Source organism: Hemibagrus wyckioides, linkage group LG26, assembly GCF_019097595.1.
Source record: "Hemibagrus wyckioides isolate EC202008001 linkage group LG26, SWU_Hwy_1.0, whole genome shotgun sequence".
Lineage (NCBI taxonomy): Eukaryota > Metazoa > Chordata > Actinopteri > Siluriformes > Bagridae > Hemibagrus > Hemibagrus wyckioides.
Window position 1 is genome coordinate 6,230,049 of NC_080735.1, and position 11,720 is coordinate 6,241,768.

At 37.7% G+C, this 11,720-nt stretch overlaps 1 protein-coding gene across 1 annotated transcript; it reads left to right on the forward strand.

The window, feature by feature from the left end:
* The first annotated feature begins 1,785 nt into the window (after positions 1–1,785).
* Positions 1,786–10,568, forward strand: mpc2a (mitochondrial pyruvate carrier 2a). Its single transcript, XM_058380389.1, has 5 exons — positions 1,786–2,210; positions 3,577–3,617; positions 7,023–7,107; positions 7,782–7,893; positions 10,242–10,568. The coding sequence occupies exons 1-5, from the start codon at positions 2,075–2,077 to the stop codon at positions 10,288–10,290; spliced, it is 423 nt and encodes a 140-aa protein (XP_058236372.1). The 5' UTR covers positions 1,786–2,074; the 3' UTR covers positions 10,291–10,568.
* Positions 10,569–11,720: the final 1,152 nt, after the last annotated feature.

Genomic DNA, 11,720 nt, shown 5'->3' on the forward strand with positions numbered 1-11,720 from the left:
AACCATAATGGTTCAATAAAGGTCAAACATTCAGTGAGCTGTTCTGTGGATGGAAATGCCTTGTGATGAGAGAGGTCAACAGAGAATGGCCAAACTGGTTTGAGCTAGCAGGAAGGCTACAGTAACTGAATTAACCACACCGTTCAACTGTGGTGAACAGAAAAGCATAACAGGTTGAAATCTGAGGCAGATGGGCTACAACATCAGAAAATCATGTCAGACTCCACTTCTGAGGACAAGAAGAGAAAGCTGAGGTGGCAGTGAGCACAGGCCCACCAAAACTAGACAGGTGAAGACTAAAAATATTGACTCATTTGATCTCAATTTCTGGTAAGATAGAATTTGACACCAAAATCCATGGACCCATCCTGCCTTGTGTCAGCAGTCCAGGCTGGTGGAGGTGTGTAACAGTGTGGGGAATGATTTCTTGGCACATTTTGGGCCATCTTGAATCCCACAGGTTATTGGAGTATTGCCACTGCCGTGAAGCAAATCATAGATTTATGATCATAGCAAATCACTTTTTGTATTCAGAAAATGAGACAGGGATTAAAATGGGATAAATATAGTGTGCTAATTGGTACCAATTACCTTTAACATTTTTATCTGAGAAAATTAGACAGCTCGCAAAGTACACACTTTTTTTCACATGGGAACTTCACAGAGCCATCATTATCTTACAAGATAAATTCATCATTTCATCAAGCATGAAGCCTTCCCAGAAGAGTGAAGGTTATTATAACAGGGGGGGAAGTGACTGTTATACTGAAGTCTGGAATGAAGCACACGTGGGTGGAATGGAATTTTGGTCATATTGTAATCACATATACAATTTTCAGATGTTTATATAATGAGGAGATAATGCTAGGAAATAAGCACCAAATGCAATTTGTCTGGATCTGATTTTCTCAAATGTGAATTTCAAATGCGAGATACAGGAAAATTTCTTCTTATTAAGTATTTTGATAGCATATTTTACTTATATGAGAGTGGAAGAGGAGAGAGCAAATTCAGAGCAATTTGCTCACATCAAATAGTCTCGTTGAATGGCAAATGACGTATTACGAATGATGAGATAAAAGTGCAGGAATCTACAGGAACTAAGCTATGAGATAAGAACAAATTTTATTCCCAGCCTGTGTTAGCGAGCTTCATGCGCCATCTACAGGCGGGATTTTGCAACTACTGGAATTTTTCTATTTCTCGAAATGACGTCATGGTTTGCTTGGCATTGACGTGGTGCTTTTCTCGTATTCGCGTGATCTTTTGACGTAAATAGAGGTTTTCTAAGGCTAATGATGTGACGTTTATTCTAATTATAACGAGATGGGGTTCTCTATCTTTCATGCGTGGCAGTACAGCTCTTCAGTACAATAAGGACTCCATGAAGGCAAGCAGGAAAAAAACTGACAACTGGGTTCAGGGTTCTGTTCCTGTTACCTCACTGTAGTCCTGCTGCTCTGCAATTCCGACTGATTTTTTAATTTATTTATTTATTTTTGCGATAATTTGCAAACGGTAATTCCATCATTTTATTTATTCTGTCAAACCGTTGTTTTATAATAGCTGGATGATGCAGATCAGATTGTTATAGGTAGTGTTTACACTATATGTAGTTCAAGCTGGCTGCTGTGTAGCGGAAGCTTTAAGCGGTACTCTCCACGTGTTTTGTCATCATCATCATCATCATCATCATCATAATAATAATAATAATAATAATAATAATAATAATAATAAGCAAGAAGAAGAATTACTAGACATCCTGTTGAGTGTTATTATATTATATTGCTGTATGACCGCAGTGTGTTTCCTCTCCACGTGTCTCGCGGAAGCGCAGGTGGAAACGCAGATGCTGTGGCGCCTGAAGGCAACTGCAGCGTGCGTGATACATTTAGCCATTAAACCTTAGCAGCAGCACGTTTCTGGGCGTAGTGACAACAATGCATTTTCAGGCGACATTGTGATAGGTCGTATCGGAGGGTGGGGAGACGCTGAGCACATTGAGTACATTTGACGGACTGTATTCTGGGTGACCTGATATTCCTCTGGATTCGGGTGGACAGCTAGAATCACTATGAATGGGGCTAGAGGATTCCTCCGACTGCGACGTTTTTATTCCAGCGGTCTGAGAGTCACTTATCACAGGACACTGGACAAAATCGAGCTCATGCTTCCGCCTAAACTCAGACCTCTGTACAACCATCCAGCAGGTAACACCATTTTATACAAACATATCTGCAAGACGATTGGGCTACAGGGAGTCAAAAATATTATGATAAAGTGTAAAATAAGGAATATTTTAAGATTAGCCTAGATGCTGAGTGCTATAGAAATGATTTGGTTGACCTTGATCAAACGGTGCTACTGGTCACATGTGGTTCATGTTAAACATGTTGCAATCCACTGCCATGAGCAAACATGTGGAAAAGATAAGATTTGCGAAAGCAAATTGATTTCAGAAGATAACAGAAAGTCACTTTTCTTTGATGGAAGGAGCTGCATCTCTCTACAGTCTTTCACAACACTTATTTGCATAAAATCATCAGATAGCTAAAAGGACACAATGAAAACTGAGGAATGTATTTGAGTAGTACAAAGGTTTTGTGGGCTTAATGCATTAGATATAATCATCCAATCATATGGCTCATTTGGACTGAATACTGAATAGGACAGTGTTGTTAGTTACCTTCTGGACTCGCACAGTCAGTGTAACAACTTCACACTGAGTTGATTATGCAATAACATTGACAATGTTGACCATCAGCACTTGGAAACAACATTAAACAAAGAACACATATGTTCATGCAATACTATACAATATCATAAAACAACCTTTACTCATATGGCTCACCACAAACTAATGCCATAAGAGAAAACATGATGTATTTTAGGGGGTAAATCATTTATGTATGACCTATGTGTTTTGCATAACATATTTTTTGTTTTTTTGTTTATTACTATTATTAATTAATTAGATATTTAAAGGTGTTATCTAGCTGCAGCCAGATTGTTCTGTTGTTGAGATTTACAAGTGCTTTGTATGTAAATTTGTAGGTGACCTAAAATTTGGTTACTGCCCAAGTTGAACTATGCTCACTAAAAAGTTAAACAGTCATCCAAATATACTAAAAACTACTGTCAGTCTCCAACTAAACTGAATCCTCCAATAGCACTTATCGTATGGGAGAAAATTAGGCACAACTTTTAACAATCTTTCTATTTGTTGCAGTTTGATGTACATAGCTTTGAGAAAGCCACTGAATAATCTTACACATTTGACTTGATGTGATATGTGTTTATCTCTGATGTAATGAATGTATGTAAATGTATGTGAAATGTTTTCAGTGTAAGTGATTTGTGTCCTTTAATTCCCAAATGCCCCCAGAGGTGAGGCTGGGTTTTCCACTGTGCCTACCGTCTTAGCCCCAGGAGGTTATCTATGGCACCAATTGTTTGCCACAGTAATTCCTCATGCACCTCCAATACAGACAAAAGATCAATAAATACTGTATGTTGTTATTCAGATTCTGTAGAGCTACATTAATTTTTTCTTGCTGTGGGTTTTTTGTTTTCTAGGACCAAAGACAGTTTTCTTCTGGGCCCCTGTCTTTAAATGGGTGAGCTAACTTCTCATCTCATCTAATCTCTCTATCTCTCCTCAGTCTGACTGTCTGAACCCTGCCCCCCCTCGCTCTCTCGAAATTGATATTCAGGCTATGAACTACTCAGAATTATGCTATCTGGCAGTTAGCTATTTTGGTAGTGACTTAGCTGCACTTATCCATCTGTCAGCTGCTTTGGCCTTGCTGAACTGGCTGTTGTTGTTGTTATGGTTTATATCTATTTCTATACACCTTATCTTGGAAAATTATGAATTACAACAGATTGATAAGTGAAATAAAGCAAGAACTATGTCACAACTTGGAATTGAAATGGACTTATTTGAGTTTTTTCCATGTCAAGATTCAAGAAGCTTTTATTGTCATTTCAACCACATATAGCTTACGCAGTACATTTCTCCAGGACCTGGTGCTACATAAACATGCCACATAAAGTGCAAAGTGTGCAACTAGGTGCAAACAGAGCAAAGGCAAGACAGTGCAAAAACAATAAGTACAAAAAGACAACACAAAAAACAGGACACTTGGCGCCAAAAAAGCTATGAAACAATGAAATGCAATGTGCAGTGAAACGTGAAATAAAATGAAATGATGTACAAATGTATGTATGATGTGATTTACATCATATGGTTAACATTAAGAGGGACAAATTATTTTTATTTTTACTTAAAGGCTAAATAAACAGAAAAGTAGACATTTGATAGTTGAACAAGTATTCACCCCCTTTATAACTAACCAGCTTTGGTTGCAAATTATCTTTGCATGTAACTTTACCAGGATTTGTCTCTATTAGGTTCAAACTTCTTGATGCTGATATCTTTGCCCAGTTTTTAGTAGTAGGCATAGAGCTGTGGTTTTGTTGGAAGGACATTGCCACTGTCTCCTGCAGCCTGAAACAGGCTGTCTACTAGGATTAGCTTGTTTATTTGGCCTACTTCATCTTGCCATCAGCCCTGATTAATTTCCCAGTCTCTGCTGATTTAAAGCATCCCCACCACAATACTTCACTGTAGAGACCAGGTCTGGATAGTGTCCAGGTTGTGGTTTTCCTGTTTCCTTGTAGGTGCTTCTCTAGTTGCCCTTCTTACCTGGGTACTGATTTTCAGCAGACAGTCTTCTCTTGTTTTGGATATAATGATGCTCTGCAGGATGTAACACTATTTCCAGGCTCGTACCAAAGCTTCTTTCAGGTGTTGTTTATTTTGGGAGTTTCTCACTGCAGTCCCCTCTTCAGGAGGTAAAATGCAGCTCAATTTGGTTACTGTCTGGTAATTGATTTGGCTAGTCTAATGCCCTCCACTTTTCCACCCCTTATGAAGTCCTTTCGTGTTGGCATTATGTTTTTGGTCATTGTCTTGCAGGTTGATGGAAGGTCCTCCCAGTTAGTTTGGATGCAGTACTATCTAGACAGAATGTTTCAGAACTGATTCTGCTGCTTCCCTCACTTCCCTTATGAGTTATATTATCAATAAAGATCACTAAGCCAATTCCAGGCAGCCATTACACTACCTCTGCTGTACTTGACCAGTGAGCTCATTTGTTTTGGATCCTGAGCAGAATCTTTCTTTCTCCACGATTTGGAATTTCCATCACCTTGTTAGAGGTTAATCTCGTCTCCAGAGTTTTTGTGGCTCAACTCTGTATTGCTTACTGGTGATTAGTGGTTTTCATCTATATTTCTATCACTAACTGTTGTTTTAACTGTTATTTGGGGATTTTTCTTCACTGTTCTCATAATCCCTATGCCATTAGCTGTTGATGCTTCCCTTGGTTCTGTTCAGTGTGTGGTTATTAGAACACTGGTGTTTCTTCTTTTAAAGGGCAGTCCAAATGGTGGTATTGCCCGTGTCCAAAACTTGGCTCTGATCATTTTTTGCTCTTGCTCAGGCTAGCTTTTCTCCCATGGAGAGCTCTCTGGTCCACATGGTCTTCATGTTTTTATCGTTTCTTTTGTATCGCCTCATACTCTTCTTTTGATCTCAAACCTAATCATCTTCAGTGTATAGCAAAAACAAAAGAATTGTCCTTGTCATCGCAATACTTTTGGAGGGGACTGCATAACAAAATCAAAATCTTTTGTTAATAATCACAACATTTTGAGTAATTTTTGTAGATTTTGTAGATTTTGTATATCAGGTATCTCAACACAGAACTGAACTGAGCTGGACACGGACACACACTCACACACACACATGCGCACACACACACACACACACACACACACCTCACACATACAACCGAGATCTGATCTCAACAGAGAAGCTGAACTATGCTGGACACACACACAACTGAGAACTGCTCTCAACAGAGAACTATATTGTACTGGACACAGACACACACACACACACACAAAAATTGTTCTGTTTGCATGGATATGTCACTTTACATTACACTTCACACTTTATATTGATCCTGTTTACATGTTAACTTTATTATTTGCACTCACTGTCAACACTATTCTTTTGCACAGAGTCGGTGTTATATGTTGTTTGTCTTGTCTTGTCATCCTGTGCACTTCTGTTGTATGTCTAGTTTTTACTAAAGATTGCACCTTAAGTATAGTTTAGTTTTTAATCTCTATGTTTAGCTCTGTTTGTCTGCGTCACCTGTAATTTGTCTTTATGTGTAGCACCTTTGGTCTAGGAGGAATGTTGTTTCACTCCACTGTGTACTGCATCAGCTATATATGGTTAAAGTGACAATAAAGCTTATTTGACTTTGACTTTAATATTGTGCTTTGCTCAAAACTAACTTGCTGTATGTAATTTTATTAGTTTGTGTCCTGTATTAATGTATACTTCACTACTGATATCTATGACTTTTTCTGTAAGGACAGGAACTTGAATGGGAAATACAGTTCAAATGAGTTACATTGTATTGCCAAAAGCTTGTGGACAGTTGACTACATGCCCATATGTGGTCTTTCCCAAAGTTTTGCCACAAAGCTGGAAGCAGAAAATTTTCTTTCTATGAGTTCCCTTCACTGGAACTAAGGGGCCCAAACCTGTACCAGCATGGAAATGCCCCTGTGAAATGTTGGTGTGGAAGAACATGAGTGGCCTACACAGACCACTGACCTCAAGCTCACTGAATACCTCATGGATGAATTGGAATGGCAACTGCATCCAAAAGCTTCTTGCCAAATATCAATGCTTGACCTCACTAATGTACTTGTGGCTTAAGGGACAAATCATCACAGCTATACTCGGAAATCTAATGGAAAGACTTTCCAGAAGAGGCTATTATAACAGAAAGGGGGCCTAAATATGAAATATCCAAAAGTATATATGGGAGTAATGGTCAGCTCTTCCCAAACTTTTGACCATATAGTGCACTTATAGTAAGTCAATTCATGTTAAAGCCTTGATTCTTCCCCTCTCTGCCTGCTTTATCTCTCTGCAGGGTTTGGTTGTTGCTGGTTTTTCTGATATGACACGTCCACCAGAAAAGCTGAGTTTCTCCCAGTCGTGTGTCATCACAGCCACAGGTACTGGATCAGGAAAAGGAGCTCTGGAATTTTAGGTTTGGGGTGGCTTGGGGTATCCTCTTCCATGAGAAGAAATAGTAACAGAAACAGTGCTACATTTTTTTTCTTCTTTAAAATTATTGTTAGTATATCTGAAATAAACCTTGTCTCCATTTGGGGTCAAAGATTATATACAGGACACTTATATGTACAAAAAAGTACTTGAATTAAATCCTTACATTAAACAGATGAAATATTCTCTGACTGATGGCCACAGTGGCATCAGTTTAATAATTCCAATGCATTCCTTTGACACTGTCTTCTCTGGAATATTGCAACAAGAGACCTTTACCACTGACATTTTTTCCAGGGAGCTTAGATTGGAATGCTGTATAAAGCATACTGTATGAGGTAGATTTGACAGTGTCACCACATGTGCAGCTATTCTAGCTTCATTCTGAACTGACAGTCACATTATTAAGGAGTAAATGGCTGAGCTAGAAGTGCCTTTTATGTATTTATTTTATATAATCCATGAAAGATTATGGCAAATTTGTTCAGCAAACATGTGTGATTGTTATCCTTAAGGGTTTATGATTCATGACTCTATATTTTAAAGTCATTAAAACCTGAAGTTGTATGCAAAATATTTAAAAATGACCAGCTATGCTCATGTGTTCATGATGCTGTTATAGGCTTCATTTGGTCAAGGTACTGCTTGGTGATCATTCCCAAGAACTGGGCACTCTTTGCAGTAAACTTCTTCCTGGGCTTGTGTGGGAGCATCCAACTTCTGAGAATCTGGAGGTAAGTGTGCACGCATCACTATATTTCTTGGATGTTCTATACTTTAACTATTCCAAACGCACAGCTTTCTAAAATACAGATTTAGTTTGGCTAGGGTATATTTGTATCTAAATTTTGATTAAATTTCAGCTCCTTAATTTGGAATCTTTTGTACATCAGAGTAAAAAAGATATGAAAATATTCTCTGTGGTTAATTTGTTTCTCAGGATGTAATATTAAGGGAAAAAACTTATATGAGGTGACACAAAGGTAGACTTCGCTTTTGTGTCCTTCATTAGCAGACAGTACAATAAGATAACTGTGTTGACCTTCATATCAATACCTGATACCCAATAAGAAAACAAAGACTTACACAGATAGGGAAATAATTCCCTTCAAAAAAACTAAAAAGTATAAAAAGAGCTGTGTTTTGTCCTCATGCACCGGATGGAGAGAAGAACCTCTCTGCAAGGATCACAGTTTTGCAGAGGGTAGTGGGTTTAAAGGTTTATTTTCACAGAACAGATTTGTTCCAAGTTTTTTTCCTCCACATTTTCACAGTGACATTAAGCTAATTAACCACAAAAATATTTTTAACCTCTGTTGTCCCATGCAAAAATGAAAGGAAAAAAAAAAGATGAATTTTTCCTTTTCCAATGCCTGAGTTTTTTTGGACTAGTTTTAAATATTTTGTCTGAAATTTTGAGATATTGTTGGGCTACAAAATTGAATGAAAACTGGTGAACATGGTTAACTATATTAGATCAACAGGAAACTGCTAGAACTTTGTCAGTTGCCTATTACAAGGCTCCTCTAGAAATGTTAAACTAGATATAATATCCTGTAGCAAAAGCCAAGTGTGATAGTCTCTCAATTTCAATTTGTATGAGGTGATGTGTATGTGTTTTACATAAGAGTTAAAAAGAGTTAAAAATGGAGATTTGGCTAGCAGCTTCTGTTTACCTTTCATTACTGCCCAGAACTGCAGTAAAATTACTACAGTATTCCCCTTTGTAGTAAAAGCCCATTTTGGAAACATGATGCAGATGATTTGAATTCACCCTCGCACCTTAAATGATGGCAGATATGACATTTTACCTGCAGAGTGAATTCGTTTATTTGGACAGTTCACTGTACACATTTTATATCCAATCAACAAAACCATCTATAAAATGTCAACAACTGAACAATAAAGTAATTCAGCACAAAGTTATAAAACTAGTTTATGGGCTGTTAAATGTCAGTAGATCATCTAAAGATATTTAACACTTAAAAGGGATGTGATACAACCTTTGTACTTTTATTAAATATGTTAAGGAAAGGAAAGAGGTGGAAGACCGAGTGTAAGGTTATTCTGTCCTTGTATTGGTGCAGATGTACTGTATCTCCTGATTTGAGGCTTCAGAGCAAGATCTTATCCATGGGACTGCAGAGAACTAGAAAAGTCTCTGAAATTAGCAGCAATCCACCACAGCTGGCATTTGTTATCCACCAGTAGTTTACACTTTCACTCACTCATACACTGACATTATAAGTATTCAGTCATGTACTTAGTCGTTATTTCTTTTGGATGGGAGAATGGTGTCCAGTTTGATGGTGACCCTTGTAAAGGCTCGGGCAGTCATTATTTTCTTTTAAAAGATTAAACTGAAATTAACCCCAGTTTGGAAACCATACATCATGTTTGGAACACCCAGCTAGATTGAACAAACCAGGCATCACTGCATCATTTTTTCACTTCATTTCTTTGAAGTACATTTAACACTATGCAGCTCTCTATACTTGGAGAGAAGGTATGGAGGATGCAGGTGGGTCCTACCGTAATATCCAAGATCGCTTACCTGATATCCAGGCTGCAGTTTATGTATTTATTTGTAGGTGTGTCAAACCAGGTTGTGAGCATGGGGGCTTCTGTCTCAGTTTGTGTTCACACTGAACAACCAAAATTATAATTATAATAATTAAAACCAAATGATATTGTTTGCACTGACTTGCCAGTCTAACGTAAGTGTTATGTTGACACTGCATGCAAGTGCCACTGTGATTATAAACACATGACATGTCCTGTATCTCTTAAAACATTTAACCACCGTTGTAATTGTTGTCGCAGGCTCAGTCTGGTATGTAAAACAGGCCTAAAGGCCCTGTAAGAGGTTTATAAAATTGTAAAAGTGCACTTTTAAAAAAAGTGTAATAGGAAAACCAGTTAGTGCTGGTACTCAGTAATGGTCTAGTATAGTACATTATACAGTGTATACAATGAGACAATACTAGTTTGTTTAGCAAAGGTAGATGAACAGGGACATTAGTCATTTTTTTTTTTATTGAAGAACTGTGCTAATGCTGTGCTAACAATCTCTCTGTCACAGGTATAATCAGCAGTTAAAGCAGAAAGATGATCAAGTGCAACAGTCCTGAAGCTAAAAGGAAGAGAATTTACTGGACATCAGAATGGATTCAATAAAACAGTGTGAAAAAAGCTAAATGGAGAAAGAACTGTAACAATATATATATATTGTTTAATGGTTTCTGTTTTACTGCAAATGTTAAGAATTTTAGATAATTAATTGCCTTAATGTAAATTGTTTGATGTAATGCATGAGTATAAAGAACTGCACCATTCATTTACGTTCCATGTAATGACTGCTGAAATCAGGCAGATACATGTTCTAATAAACTGAAATTTTTATAATCAATGCAATGATCTGTATTGGCAAGCATCATAAATGTGGTCATCTATTTCACAGAACCCTGGCTCATGGTAATTTTTCTAAACAAATGTAAAATATTCCTAACACAGTAAAAACTGTAACTGTCACAAAGTCATGTCTGTGTCACAAATTTATCTTCATTTTAGTTGATATAGTGTTTAAAGAGAGTCCTCCTTAAAATAATATTTTGGTTTAAAATAAGTTTAATTTTTTTTATTTTATTTTATTTAGTGTAACGGGTCACGTGACCAGAGTTTATTTGACAGCATGAATGTGTGTTGTGGGTCACGAGTGAAACATTAAACAGTTAACATGAATGCAGGGGTATGTGTTACGTGGTATGTGTATGGAGGTCAGTACCAAAATTCACCGAGAGGGTAACATTGAAGCTCTTTACAGGCTTGAATGTTGCCCTCTCATGGTGAGTTTTCAAATGAAGCTCTTTACAGGCTTAGAGTACAGTGTTTGTATTATTCCATTGTTGTCTTGACAGAAAAATGTAGTTCAGGGATGTGGGACAGTGCATCCACCATAACATTTTCCGAACCCTTTTAGTGTTTAATTTTAAGGTTGTAATTTTGTACAAACAGGGACCACCTCATAAGCCGTTGATTGTTTTTATACATACTGTACAACACCAGTGGGTTGTGATGCATATAAACGGTGAGAGGCAAAGCACTGGAGCCTACATAAACCTCAAAAATTGTAGCGCAAGCAATAAAGCCAAGATTCTGTTTCCTGTTCTATAGTGGAGTATTTTACCTGGCATTTGTTAAAGCAGGGTGAGCTCCACAGACTACAGCTGGCTTTAGCTAACCCATGCTCCAGCAAATAACTAACTTCCTCCTTCATAATTTTCTACTTAGTGCCATTTAGCCTATATGCATGCTGTTTTATTGGAACACTAGAGGTAACTTAAATATGTTGCAGCACAGTGGTCTGAGACAAAACCTCTTAAAAACTTACGAATTAAATGCTCCAGACCGGACTCCTGTCACCCAGGCAAAAGACCTATAAGGGGAGATGGATCAGCTAACAGACTAGAACTAGAAAGCCTACAAGGGGCTGGAGGTGCACATAGTACCAACCCATTATCTACGTCCCCAGTTAGTTCATCGCCTTTTCCCGGCACAGAGA